Source organism: Musca domestica, unplaced genomic scaffold (genome assembly GCF_030504385.1).
Source record: "Musca domestica strain aabys unplaced genomic scaffold, Musca_domestica.polishedcontigs.V.1.1 34, whole genome shotgun sequence".
NCBI classification, from domain to species: domain Eukaryota; kingdom Metazoa; phylum Arthropoda; class Insecta; order Diptera; family Muscidae; genus Musca; species Musca domestica.
The window spans coordinates 2472988-2488379 of record NW_026712313.1 but is presented as its reverse complement, the minus strand read 5'-3'; the positions used below and the strand labels follow the sequence as shown (position 1 = coordinate 2488379).

Genomic DNA, 15392 nt, shown 5'->3' with positions numbered 1-15392 from the left:
AATAAAGATAGTATAGAATTCCTGTATGTAACAAATTCAAAGACGTTCTAGCCTATTGAGATTTTTTCTTTGGGAACTTTTTTATTTCTCCCATCGAAATCTCAAAATAGCAACATCTGCTAAAATTTAATTCCTATAGAAAAACTATAAATTTTTTTGGCGCCAAACCTTTGATTGCGAAAGGATTTCGTAACTCTTCTCCTTATTCCTTTAAAATAAAATGTGAATTTAACCCAAAAAAACTGATGCAATAATCCTTAAAAAGGCACAAAAGGAATCCATTGATTAGCTGTGTGAAAATTTTGCCAAAAATCCGTTGAATTTCTTTCTCGTTTTTTGTTGCCTTTCATTTTCTGTAATAAAAATCATATCTTTTTGCCTTAAAATGCCGTAAAAAAATTGTGCTAAACAAAATTCCTTTACACAATTGACAGTTACTTATTGCCGGCGAACATGTCAATAAAAAAAATTGATATTACTACCTTCGAACGGTACCCGCCGGATACCATTGTTGAGGGCTAAAGAAAACAAAAAAACAGAAGAAAAAAACGGTGAACGGTAGCAAAACTAAATATCCAACAAAAATAAAAGGAATTTTTTAAGGAAAAAATCTAAACAATTATGGGCCTTTGTCTTTGGAATTCTTCTTAAGATTCATTAAGCGTAGCGGTTTTTTAGGTAAAAAATCGTAGCAAAATGTCAAAAATACAAAAAAATTGCAAGGATTCTTTGTTGTTGTTTTTTGGGGGTAAAAATATCCTTGAGTGTTGTTGTTGTTATCATTGTTGGATAATGTTAGAAAAACGAGAAAAAAATTGAAATAATTTTTTTGGTAAAAAATTGAATATTTTTAACAGATATTTTGGTGGTGGTCGTGTTGCTGATGTTGTTATCCTTGTTAAAAAGGGGGTTGTTTTTCGATGGCTGATGATGTTTTTTGGGTGTTGAGGCTCTTCGTCCTTTAATCATCCACATCATCGGCATTGATGTGCCTGAATTCCTTTTGTTATTTACAAAACTACCCTCATTTCGCCAAGGATCTTCCATTGTCCTGAGTTGTGGAAGATCGTTTGTAATCTCTCTTTAGTATTTGCGATCCTCTTAAGAATGACAATGATTTTTCTTATTGTGTTTTTCTTTTAGTTTTTTCTTTTGATTGAATCAAATTTTTGGGTAAATTTTTTCCTCTAAAAAAGGAACACAATTTTCTTTGCAAAAAAAGGACTTCGGAAAGGACTTTTTTTTTGGGGTTTTCTTTTCTTTACAAAAAACTGTCATCATTCATTAGGTAAGCCTAGGCCCAAGTACAACAACAATAAAAATTCGACAATAAATAATCAATTTTTCCCTTAAAATCCTTAAAAAAAAATACAGAAAAGAAACGGCAACGACAAAGTTGTGAAAATGGGAAGTTAAAGGCTTCGCTGCCCATCTATGAAAAAAAAATAAACGACGAGATTTTTTTTTCCATTTCCGTTAAACAGGATGTTTTGGGTTAAAATGATCCTTCCCATTTTTTTCTCGATTTTTTTTCCAACTGATTTTGTTGTTGTTTTGATTTTTTCCTTTTAGTTTTTTGGGTTGGAAAACCCATAATTTTAAATCTATTTACCCATGAAGGCGGATGCAAGTCACAAAAAAAGGGGGAAAAATTAAAAAGCAAGGGTTTCCCATCGTGGTTTGTAGTGGCATTATTGTCTACTTCAAAACACTTTTTTTTTGCTGATAAATGGCGGCTGTGTAGCTATGCCAGTTATGGCTGGCTGGATGGCTGCTGTTGTTTTTTGGGAGTCAAGGAATTCCATTTGATAGAAATCTGTGGGTTTTTGGCGCCAACATGGATTGTTTTTCACTATTTTGTCCTGTGCTTTATTGTATCTGGCTGTTTGATTGGTTGGTTGGCTGACTGGCTGGTTTTTTGTCAATGACTTTCGACAAGCAACCAGGTGTGACTTTTCATTCTTCATTCGAAATAAATGTGGGGAGATCGAAAAAAAAAACATGGCAAAAAAAAGAGTTGAGGAATTTTTTTGTAACGTATTTTTTGAGTAATTATAATTATTATTGCTGGCTCTATTGTCACAGAAAGGGTGCTCAATGGAGTCATGGAGTTATTTTTCAATTTTTTTTTCTAGAAAATATGCCAAATGAAAATACGTTACGAATTTTCAGAAATTACTGGATTTTTTTTTTTTTTTTGGTTTTATTGAAAGGAGAAAATCAAAAGGTGCTAAATGTGGTAGGGTTGAATGCTTTATAGCCGTTAGCATAAAGGACAAAGAAGTTTCTCAAAAAAAGAAAGGCCTAGAAGAAGAAATTTTCGAAAGAAGGGGTGCTATACTCCCTTGGAAGACAAATTATGACATTTTAGAAAAATTGGTTGAAATAAAACTTTTTTGACTCCTGATTCCGAATACATCAAATCTAACTAAATGATAAAATTTTACTCAAATGTATATAACGTCTGCAGGAAAAATGGGACATGTAGGTCCACGTCTTCGTATGGCCCCCATATAAGGGTACCTCCTGATTTTCGGTATTTTGATGATTTTAGCGACATTATTTACTGAAATTGTTTCAAATTTGGTATTTGAAGTTCGTAATGGATAACTCAACCTAAGACAGAAAATTGTCTGTGCAGGTCTACGTCTTCGTATAGCCCCCATATAACGGTACTCCCGATATTCGGTACTTTGATGATTTTAGCGACATTATTTACTGGAATTGTTTCAAATTTGGTACTTGAAGTTCGCAATGGATACTACAGCCTAAGACAGAAAATTGTCTGTGCAGGTCCACGTCTTCGTATAGACCTCATATAAGGGTACCTGCCGATATTCGGTATTTTGATGATTTTAGCGACATTATTCACCGATTTTTTTTCTAAGTTTCGCATTTGATTATTGTAATAGCTTATGACAAAAGTTACCTATGGAGGTCCATGTTATCGTATTGACCCTAATATAACAGCTACATTCGGTATTTCTAAGATTTTAAAAGAATTTTCAACGGAACGGAGGGTATTCAAAGATCGGCCCGGCCGAACTTACAGCTTCTTTACTTTTTTTAATTTTATTGAATGAAAGCAAAAAATGTCGGAAGTAGCATCAAATTTTAGAATAAGTTTAGATTTGTTCGAATTGATGAGCTTTGATACGAATTATGGCCGTCAAGCAGCCAATGGAACCGTCACATGCTGCCCAAATGTTGTTCTGCGGTATTTTGGCCCATTCCCGGTGAAGCGCTTGCTTGAAGTGATTTGGTATTTTTTAGTGCCAACCTTGCTTTCAAAAATACTCCAGACACAATAGTCCAATGGATTGGTATCCGGAAATTTTGGTGACCATTGTGCGCTGGAAATGAAACGAGGAACCTCGTTTTGTAACCATTCTTGAATGGTCTGGTCAAAATGTTGGCGTGCCCAAGGCTATAATTCACCCTCCAGAATATTTTCGCGATAATATTCGGCATTTATTCTGATGCCACGGTCGATTAATGCGAGCGAAGAGTGACCATAGGCTGTTATGGCGGCCCACACCATCACCATGGCCGGCGCTTCAGTTCTGGTGTCCAACCGAAGGTGCTTATTTTCAGCTGACCTCTTTGGCAAGTAAACACGATCATTTTGTTTGTTTACAAACTGCTGGACAACGAATGTTTTCTCATCGGAGAAAACCAAATTCGGCAGTTCACCACTTTCGGCCAAGCGAAGCAACTCTCTAGCTCTTTTGAGACAATTTTCTTTCTGTTGCGGTGTAAGTTCTTGCATTTTTCGCAATTTCAATGGCTTTACCCCGAGCTCATTATTCAATATTTGTCAAATGAAATATTGCGATATGTTCAGCTCACGAGCCATTTTTCGGCCACTGCGACGTGGGTTTCGATTAAGTCGCTTCCTTACTTTTTTGACCATTCTGCTGATGTTGCTGTTTTTCCGTCTTCCGTCCACTACCTTGACGTCGGGCTACGCTACCAGATACCATCGCTCACGGTAACGAGTGATGGTACGAGACACTAAAGATTTATTCACATTTAAACGCTGGAGTGCTCTAACGATAGCCATTTGTGGTTTTCCAGCCAAATATAAAGAAATCACACTATCACGCTTGAATTCCATCACGAATAACTTGTTTTCTGGAAAATTCTCAGCAACATGCTTTTGTACGCTTGTAAACAATATAATGGGCTGTCACTGGAATTTTAATTTTAGTAGCTGTCGGACGAGTGGCTTAGAAATGACAGCAGTCTGAAGTTCTCACCCTGTTTTCCGTTTTGACACCAGATCTTATGTTGGCCGAAATATTTTATATTTTGAATGTAGTTTAAAAAAAAATCGGACATTTATTTCACAATAAACAATTTAACAATATAAGAGATAGTAAGAGATAACCGGCGAAGTCAGATGAAGCAAGGTTATCAATTTTGAAAAATTTGCTTGAAAAATCGTATTATTTGTTATACGTCGGATAACGTTTATATACTTACGTCCAAAATGGCCTAATAACGATCTTAGACCCAATGTCTCTTTGGACAAGCGTTGCACTCTGTCTTGCGATTTGGTCCACAAGTTTATTTTCAATACGGAAATATTATAAATTATTTTTGAAGATATATTTATTGCTCTCTTCTAAATGACAAAAATCTAGATGTTGTTAATTTCATGTTAATTCCATAGAAAATTTTCGAAGTCTGAAGTTGCTTTTTTCGCTTATACGGGGGTATATATCTGTCGACAAACCCTATTTTTTTACGAAATTCCATATTTAAGCTAGCCAATTAGAATTCGCATTTCCTATTCTCAGTGATGACATACGCCATTTTCCGCAGATACCCTACCCCTTTAAAAAAATTTCATATTCAAACGGAAGCAACCAATCGGCATGATTTAAATATTTAAATTTTCTCAACAGCAGATCACATAACCTTAGGATACCACTTATTTAAATTTACCCCTTTCCACCCTTTCAATCGAAACTCCCTTATATTTAAATCATCGTTTTTTTTATAAATCTACAAATCCGCATTAAAAAACAAAAACCCACCCCTAAATCACAGCATCAACCCCTAAATCTAAAAAAAAATGAAAATAAAACGTTTAAAAAACGCGCAATAGAGACATTTAAATGCGATTTGAAATTTGTGCGACAAGGATGTATGGCCATAAATCTTGATTTGCCTTTGACGGTCTCTGTCTCTTTCCCTCTCATGTAAGGATACAGCTTTTGCAATTTTTTTTTTGTGAAATAAAGTTTTTATTCTAAAGCGTTGTTTTATTGGATTTATTTAACATACTTTTATATGCCATAAAACAATTGTGTTAATACACCCACCCACAATACCTTTTCGGCTTTGACATTTGCCATAGGACGAGAGAAAGTCCTTTAGCCCTGCCATTCCCTGTGTGTGTGGAAGGAGGAAAAAATATTGGCAGCCTTTGTTCTTTTTGAAAATCCCATAAAAATTGTTGTGTTTTTATTTAATGCACAGCCGGTGATGACACCAGTCTGTTGGCTTTCCTAGCGGGGGGTTAATTTTTAACTTTTATTGCAATATTTGACGGTCCTGTGCAAAAAAAAAAAAAAAAAACACAAGACATGGCAAAAAACATAATTTGCTTTCAAATGGCTTTGATGAGGGTGGCAAGCCTTGTATTATGTTACCGGTCAAAGGTTAGCATTACACTTTTCTTTTAGCTTTTGGCCTGATCTACTTGTTGTCGGCACTCGGCTGTAAATTGTTTTGTGGCCTACCCCCCTTGAAGGTGTTCCATTTTTCTCGGATTATTATTATGGCAAGTGTATTCTCCTCATCATATGGCTTTTCAATTTGCTCAGGGGACTAAAATATTTTTTGTTATATTTCCTTCTGTTCTGGTTGTTCTGGTTTGCCTTGAAGTGTTTGGAAATTCTTTTAAAATTGCTTTGGAAAAAAGGTCATCCTCATATTTCCATGGAGTTTGGTCTTTGCAAATATTTTGTTCGCACTTTTGTAAAATTAATATTTGAACATTTATTATGCGTAACCCTAACCTCATCATTCAGGTAATGGTTGTGTGGGCTGAGCATAGGGCAGAGGGGGGGGGGGGGGGTGCTGAGAAGGCAATTTGATTGAGAAACATTTTATTTTTTTGCTTAGGGGTGGTGAGGGGGGTAAAGTTTAAAATTCCATGGTGGTTGGGAAATATGAGTGAGGACTTTTAGAATTGGTAAGTTTACAGTCGGTTGGTTGGAAATGGTGTAGCGAATTTGTAATGGAGTTTTATTAGATTTTATGGTTGTTTTTTAAATTGTTTGGGAGTTATTTTTGAATGCAAAAAAAAAAAAAAACAATTGAATAATTCATGAATTTAAAAAAGTGGTGCATGGTGGTTGGAGCATCTGGCAGTGATTCTGGATTCTTGACATTATTGGTAAGTTTCGGATTTCCTTAATCATAGTTTGAATGTCCTCTGTGTAAGGAAGATTTGTAACTTCCCCTATTACTCTTCCACCTATTCCTTCTGTGAATAATATTTTTGGAGGTCAGTTGACAATCATATGTACTGCAGGTTTCTGAAAAATCAATTTAATTAATACACTGTGAGAGCTCTCTCTTACAGATTTGCGTTTCAAAAATTGTACTGGAAGGGGACTAATGGTAAAAGCGTCAAATCTTGCCAGATATCCTTCAAAGTCATCACGTCTGCCAATCAGAAATTGATACTAGTTTTCCATCGGCCATATTTGTTAAGTAATATTTAGGCGAGACGCCGTAGAGTGATTGGTGAATTGGAAAAATATTTCCTCACCCGTACAGGGTGCGATGAAAAACTGCCAACAACTTCAGACCGATGTCATTTCTAAGCCACTCGTCCGACAGCTATTAAAATTATTCCAGTGACAACTCATTATATTGTTTACAGGCCTACAAAAGCATTTTGGTGAGAATTTTCCAGAAAAAAAGTTATTCGTGATGAAATTCAAGCGTAATAGTGTGATGTCTTTATATTTGGCTGGAAAACCACAAGTGCTTGTCGTTAGAGCACTCCAGCATTTAAATGTGAATAAATGTTTTGTGTGTCGTACCATCGCTCGTTAATGTGATACTGGTAGCGTAGCCCGACCTCAAAGAAGTGGACGGAAGAAAACCACAACATCAGCAGAAATGGTTCGAAAAGTAATGAAGAGACTTGATCGAAACCCGCGTCGCAGTGGCCGAAAAATGGCTCGTGAACTAAACATATCGCAATATTCCATTCGGCAAATATGGAAAAATGAGCTCGGGGTAAAGCCATTGAAATTCCAAAAAGTGGAAGAACTTACACCGCAACAGAAAGAAAATAGACTCAAAAGAGATAGAGAGTTGCTTCGCTTGGCCGAAAATGGTGAACTGTCGAATTGGGTTTTTTTTCCGATGAGAAAACATTCGTTGTCCAGCAGTTTTTAATCAAACAAAATAATCGTGTTTACTTGCCAAAGAGGTCAGCTGAAAATGTGCACATTCGGTTGGCCACCAGAACTCAGGTGCTGGTCATGATGATGGTGTGGGCCGCCTTAACAGCCAATGGTCGGGTGTATTAAAGCCTTGGGCATGCAAACATTTTGGCCGCAGACCTTGGACATTCCAACAGGACTAAGCACCATCGCACTGAGCAAGCGCCACCCAAGAATAGTTACAAAATGAAATTGCTCGCTTCATTTCCAGCGCGCAATGGCCACCTAAATCTCCGGAAACCAATCCGATGGACTATTGTATCTGGAATATTTTGGAAAGCAAGGTTGGCACTAAAAATACCAAAGTGTCGATCACGTCAAGCAAGCGCGTCGCCTAGAATGGGCCAAAATACCGCAGAACAACATTCGGGCAGCGTGTGGCTGTTTCATTGGCCGTTTGAAGGACAATTTGAACAAATCAAAACTTATTCTAAAATCTGATGCTAATTCCGACATTTTTGCTTTCATTCAATAAAATGGAAAACAAGTAAGCTAAAGCTATGGTCGTGCGGGGACGACCATTTGATACCCTACAACACTTCAATATGTTCGAAGCCCCCTTATATCCAAATTCATTTTGGAAGATTTCGTTTTTGAAATAATGTCAAAGAGCTCTGTCCAAAGGTAAATATCTTCTTCTCTGTCCTTAACACTCTTCTGATGTGAAATTCCGTGTCGATTAGTTTTCAATTGTGGCCTATAGAGCGACTACAAAATTAGAAAAAATAAGATTTTTTATACCATTTGAACCTCTAAATGTACATCTTAAGAACAATAGACTTTAGTTCTGACACTAATCCTACCCCTATGCCAAATTTCGTGAGAGTCGGACGATAATTGCGGCATGCATATAATACCCTCAAAACGTAGTGTTGCAGGGTGTAAAAATTTAGAAAAATTACAATTCAAAATTGTAAGTCAAATTGCATCGCATGCGATAAAAAATATGACAAAAATTGAAAAAAAAAAGAAAAAAATGGAACAAAAAATATTTACTTTTTTATTGGTTTATTTTGCCGCGATTTTCTTAGATTTTATCATATTCTGGCAAGAGATCTTTCCGAATTGATGGGAATTATGCAAATCGGCCCAACGGTTCTTGATTTTTAAGCAGAATAACTAGACCCAAACCCCACCTCCATTTTTCATTTCGTGAAGATCGGTTCATAATTGCGACCTGTAGCTTGATTACAAATTAACATGGCCAGACGGACGGACGGACATACATAGCTAGATCGACTGAGCTCGGCGAGATAGGAAGATCCATATATACTTTCCTATGTGGGAAACCAATGTTACATTATTTTTGGCCCAATCAAACTTATAATACCCCCAACATATAGTGTTGTAGGGTATAACAATGTAAAAATTATGGCGTTTGACTTTGTTGCAGGTTTTTTTTATCTCACTCTGTATACCACAAACCACAGGATTCCTGGGAATCTTGATACGAAAATTAAAAAAAAAATGTGGAAGAGGGCGAACTTACCTCCTCTATTTATGTTACTTTGCGATGTAAACTTTCACAACGCCTTGTCTCTGGATCTGACTTTTTTTATTAGCTCTACTTTCATAATCTGCTGAATTTCCACTGTAATTATTTTTTGTAGCGCAGTATTATTTATTTAAAGTTCCGAATAAATACTAGTCTTAATGCTCCACGTTTTCTTAAAGTCCCTTATTATTGTACTTCTCGATATTTGGCATTTTCTTAAGGAATTGGACATTTAGGGATGTTGGACAAAATCATTTTTGAACGGAAATAGTGGAGAATATCAAAATTACGATTCAGCCAAACTTAACATAAGCCAAACCATATGGTTTCGATTTAAGTCAGGGTTGAGGACATACATTTTTGTTTTAATAGTATTCAACTTTCCTTTTCTTTGTAAGGACCATTCGATTAGGAACATAATTTTTATACCCTACATCACAAGGTGGTCAGGGTATTATATCTGTGTGCATTTCTTTGTAACAGGCAAAAAGAAGCGAGATAGACCCATAGTTCCTTTTGATGATCTGCTTAGAATCACATTCTGAGTCGATTTATGCATGTCCGTCCGTCCGTCTGCCCATGTATTTTTGTAAACAGAGTTGAGTTCGCATTTATTGGCCTATCCAGATGAAATTTTGCACAAATCATTTGTTTGGCCCAAGGACGAACCCTATTGAAATTGGAGATAATCGGTCAAAATTTAGATTTAGCTCCCATATATATCTTCTTCGGATTTGCCTTTCATTGTGCACCAAACGTCTAATATCAGCCCGAATAGTATGAAATTTTGCACATACAACCAAATTAGGCCTGAAAAAATGTATGCCAAATTCGATCGAAATCGGTTCAGATATAGCTATAGCTCCCATATATACTGTTCATCCGATTTGTTATATTTGTTACCCACAGCCGTAATATGCACTCCGAAACAACAATTTTTAGGGAAATATATTAAATACAGCTTAGAAATATCTTTAACAAATTTTATCGAGATCGGTTCCGATTTGGATATAGCTCCCATATATAACTTCGTCCGATTTACTAATATTTCTAATATTTGTCCAAATGGGATGGAATTTGGCACTTACGACCGAATTGAGTATAGAAGCTAGTATGTCAAATTTGGTGAAGGTCAGTTCAGATATAGCTATAGCTCCCATACATATTGTTCATCCGATTTGTTATATTTGTTACCCACAGCCGTAATATGCACTCCGTAACAACGATATTCAGGGAAATATATCAAATGCAGCTCAGAAATATCTTTGCCAAATTTTATCGAGATCGGTTCCGATTTCGATATAGCTCCCATATATATTTTTATCCGTTTTCAAATTAATTTTGCACCAAATGGGCAATACAAGTCCGAATTTAAAAGATACAAATGCTTCGGCATATTTAGTCCTTTGAACTTTAAATTATAATTATAACCATAGCGTGTATGATTGAATTCTCCCATGAAAATTTTTGATTGTTATGCGGAGCCCCCACTAAATTAGCAAAGTGGTGTAGGGTATCATATAGTCGGCCCCGCCCGTATTTAAGACTTTCTTTATTGGTTGTTATTGACATTGATGACTTTCTTAGGAACCTCAGCAGAATTCTGCCAAGAATTCCTTAATCAGAACTAAACTTTCCTTTTTCCGTCTATTTTTTTTAGTAATTTCTCTCTTTCTCCCTCTCCCACTCTCAAATCTTCTTCTCAAATTACTCTTCCACAAACTCTATTTTTAGAAAAAAAAATTATCCAGTCTAATTTCCCTATTAAAATAACTTCGAAATTACCCTCAAAGATTAGACACTTCACAAGTAAAGCCTTGTCAAGTTTAGCAAAAATAAAGTAATTTATTAAATAATTTCTCCACTTACCTTTTCTTACAGACACCAATGCCATGGACGATGTGTCATCGTTCATGTCAGGAACATTTGAAGTTTGTGATATGTGGTTGTTAGAGATAACTTCATTATTTGTCACTATTTCTGCCATCCGGCTTGTCTCCAGATCAGTAGTCGATGAAGACGGATTTATAGACTTCCTTGAAGACAAGGAAAAGTGTTGTCCTTCATGTTTGTCATCATCATGGCAAAGATTTAAAACACTATTATTTGCTTGTGGTTTTTCCGCCAATTGAAGTTTTTCTCCACCATCATCTCCAGCTCCAACTTTTCCTTCAAATTCTTTTTCTTTACTTTTCTGGCTATGAAAATCTTCTGGTATTGGAAAATCCTTTTGTATGAGAACTTCTTTTGGTGTCGCAACTTCTTTTTGTCTACGAAATTCTTTTTGGTTTTCCTTTCCGTTTGTTAGCTGACAAGAAATGTCATCAACACAATCGACATCACCATACCAATTAGTTGGATTAACAATGGCCATGGCAGCCATACTGCTATCCCCCCGCCTGGCCTCAGACTCCTCATTAGTGGAAGGACTATGGTGGTGGTCCTCATCATTATCATCATCCTCATTATTATCCTGAACATTGGTGTTATTTACTTTTTCGTTTTCTTCTTCATCATCTGCTTCGTCTGCTTGTTGTTTTGTGTTTTCTTCGGCTCCATTCTCCCATTCCAAGTCCGGGCAGCTCGGAAGGGCATCTTGCACATTTGCAGGATTTACGAGGTTTCCTCTTTGTCGAATATAAAAATTGGAGGCCGGTGGGGGCTGGAGAGGCTGTTGCTGTTTTCCGTCGTGATTGTAATGGTAATGATGAGGATTGTGGGGGAGGGATGGATGGTGTGAGAGGTGTTGGTGTTGTTGCTGCTGTTGAAGTGGCCCAAACGAAACACGTGAATTATTATAATTGTTGTCCAAGGTGGTTGTGTTGCCACTTCCACTCGCATGTTTTGTTGCAGGAGTAGTTCCAGTATTTTGGGGGCTAGAGGAGCTGCTCTCCAACAAATGTTGCCTTAATTGATGCTCTCGTATTAGACGATCTCTTTCCAGGATATGGTGAACAAACAAGGATTGTTCGCCATAGTAGGAGGAGGGCGAAGCAGTAAAGGAAGCAGGAGTATGCACTTGTCCTTGTTGTTGTTTTGGAGTAGGCATCCCCGCCACATGAGGATGCTGGTAATGTTGTCCATGTCCATGGCGATGATGTTTGTGAGCAGTTTCCTTAACTTTCATCGTCTGTGCTTTGTTATTGATTTTCTTTTGTTTGGTTGCCGGCTGGGAACTCTGGGTTTCCATGGAAATAGTTGTTGCTTTAGCAGCAGCAACAGTCACATCGAAGGCAGCGCCGCTGTCTGCTTTGTTGTTTTCATTCTGGGTTAATGACTTTCTTAGATTCTCCAAGTCAGACATGCCAGACTGTTTTATGCATTTCGTATGCCACACAGACGGGGCAAGTAATTTTTTGTCCTCCACTACCTCCCTCTGCCCCATGGCCATGTCATCATCTGCCGTGGCCGCAGCATCTGTGTCTGTTTCATTATTTTGGTATGCCACCTTGTCTCTGGGTGGGTTAGGTGTTGATGCTGAGGCTAGTGACGTTGTATTGGCCAGTTTGTCGACACTTTTACCAAAAAATGTGGAATGTCCAATATTTGCTAAATTTATGTTGTTAATTACCTCCGACGGCAGGGAGAGGATGTTGTGGTAGGGGGTGGTGGTGGTGGGAGCGATTGATGATGAGTGAACATTCGTAGATGTTGTTAACAAATCTGGTACCACAAACGTAGCTGCGGTTGGACGTTGTGCGAAAGGATCACAACCTCCTTGGCTGGTGCTGAAAGGCAAAAGAAATGCTGCCGGCAACAAATTGTGCGGAGATTGTGGTGGAGTTATTTGAGATTTCAAATCACGTTCGGTGGTATTTTGCATTGCAGATTCTAGGGGGAACCATGTGTCATTTGTCATGGACGCAGGCTTGATTGGAGCTATGCAAATTGGCATCAGATTGGTGGCCAACAATTGGGACCAGGTCAACAAAGGACCTTCATTATTTCGGAAGTTGTGAGGCGTGGAATTAAAGCCATTTAATTGGGAGCCAAAATTTCCCGACGAATTTGGAAAGCTTGGGAAAGTGAGAACTCCATTTTCAGGTTGACAATTACCTTTTCTCCTTGTATTCTCCTTTGAGGGGTTTGGAGATTTGTCAATTTTTTCTCTGGACCTCTCATCCAATTTTCTCTCCGCCGGCCTTGGAAAGGCTTCATTTCCTTTAATGACGGCCTGCTTTCCTCCCTCCCGTAAATATTTCAGCATATCCTTGACTGTGTTACCATAGGCCCTATCGATTTCTGGCACCACCGATTTCGGTGTCTTGGAGGGAAATTTTAAAACCGGTTCTTTGTCTCTTGACATTGTTTGGCACATCAAGGATTGGCTATCCAAGGGATTGAGATTCATATCGAAATTATTTTCGGCATTTGAATTTAAATTTGCATTGGAGCGGTGTACACTTGGTATGTTCTGATAGTATGACGTCAAAGGATATTCACCAAAGGCTTGTGGATTTGTCTCAGATACTGGAAATTCGGTTTTAAGCGGCTGATATGCAGCATGATTTTCATAGTTTTGATAATCCGATATTGTAATAATGTCATTTTGATTTTTTTGAAAGAAGTTTTCTTGCGCGGTTCTGGCATTCAATTGATATCCCTCATTCTGGTTGTCACAGAAGTTGTATTCTCCAGGATTTTCATCCTCTTCGTAATTTGGTTCTTCTTTAATGCCATTGCATAACTTCATTTCCTCGGATATTTTCATTTTGCGGACTTTTTGAGTTATTTATTCTTTTGAGAGGTAAAAGTGATTCATAATTGCCTGGAAGAAGATGGGAAAGATTTTTGTTAATTGATTTCGTAAAACTAAATTACTATCTTGAAATATACAGGGTGAGATGAAAAAAACTGCAACCAACTTCAGATTGCTGTCGTTTCTAAACCACTCGTACGACAGCTGTTAAAATTATTCCAGTGACAGCTCATTATATTGTTTACAAGCGTTCAAAAGCTTTTTGTGAGAATTTTCCAGAAAATGAAGTTATTCGTGACGGAATTCAAGCGTGATCGTGGGATTTCTTTATATTTGGCTGGAAAACCACAAGTGGCTATCGTTAGTGCAATCCAGCATTTAAATGTGAATAAATCTTTTGTGTCTTGTATCATCGCTCGTTACCGTGATACTCGCAGCGTAGCCCGACGTCAAGGAAGTGGACGGAAGAAAACAGCAACATCAGCAGAAGTAGTTCGAAACCCGCGTCGAAGTGGCCGAAAATGGCTCGTGAGCTGAACATATCGCAATATTCCATTCGGAAAATATTGAAAAATGAGCTCGGGGTAAAGCCATTGAAATTCCAAAAAGTGGAAGAACTTACACCGCAACAGAAAGAAAATAGACTCAAAAGAGCTAAAGAGTTGCTTCGCTTGGTCGAAAGTGGTGATCTGCCGAATTTGGTTTTCTCCGATGAAAAAACATTCGTCGTCCAGCAGATTGTAAACAAACAAAATGATCGTGTTTACTTGCCATAGAGGTCAGCTGAAAATGCGCACCTTCGGTTGGCCACCAGAACTCAAGCGCCGGTGATGGTGTGGGCTGCCATAAAAGTCGATGGTCACTCTCCGAACGTGGCATCAGAATAAATGCCCAATATTATCGCGAAAATATTCTGGAGGGTGTATTAAAGCCTTGGGCAAGCAAAGATTTTGGCCGCAGACCTTGGACATTCTAACAGGACTCAGAACTATTGTACTCAGCACGCGACACCCAAGAATGGTTACAAAATGAGTTTCCTCGCTGCATTTCCAGTGCACAATGGCCACCAAAATCTCCGGATATCAATCCATTGGACTATTGTGTCTGGAGTCTGGAAAGGAAGGTTGGCACTAAAAAATACCAAAGTGTCGATCACCTCAAACAAGCGCTTCGCCGAGAATGGGCCAAAATACCGCAGAGCAACATTCAGGCAGCGTGTGACGGTTTCATTGGCCATTTGAAAGCCATAATTCGTGCCAAAGGTGACCAATTCGAAAAATCTAAACTTATTTTTTAGATTTGTTTTGCTTTTATTCAATAAAATTAAAAAAAATTTAAAAATTATGGCGTTTGACTTTGATGCAGTTTTTTTTATATCACCCTGTATAGCAATGATACAAGTATTAGAATTTGCAAAGTTTGCACCAAATCGGATGATCCTTTCATGTTCTATGAGATAAATTGCCTCTTTGTGGGGAAGGTACCAGAAAAAGTGGACCAATCTCGAATAACTCCGAACAGGATCTAATTTTGACAGTAATATTGCGAAGTATCAAGTATGGGCCAAATAAGATACCCATTCGAGAGTTATCGTTGGCATCAGTCAGCCAGAGAGACGGACGGACGTACGGCACCCCTAGATCCGCTACTGATTTCCTTAAACAGATTTGGTCCAAAGAGACCTAGTGTCTGAAATAGATATTTCGATGATGCACGTTTTGGCCGA

At 37.7% G+C, this 15392-nt stretch overlaps 1 protein-coding gene across 1 annotated transcript in view; it reads right to left on the bottom strand.

Moving 5' to 3' along the window:
- The window catches only part of LOC101890479 (uncharacterized), a 42082-nt gene extending 28390 nt beyond the window's left edge, over positions 1-13692 (bottom strand). Inside the window, exon 1 of the mRNA XM_059125540.1 lies at positions 10837-13692. Coding sequence (XP_058981523.1) covers positions 10837-13678 — 2842 coding nt within the window. The 5' untranslated portion in view covers positions 13679-13692. The remainder of the gene's footprint in view (positions 1-10836) is intronic.
- Between the last annotated feature and the right edge of the window lie 1700 nt (positions 13693-15392).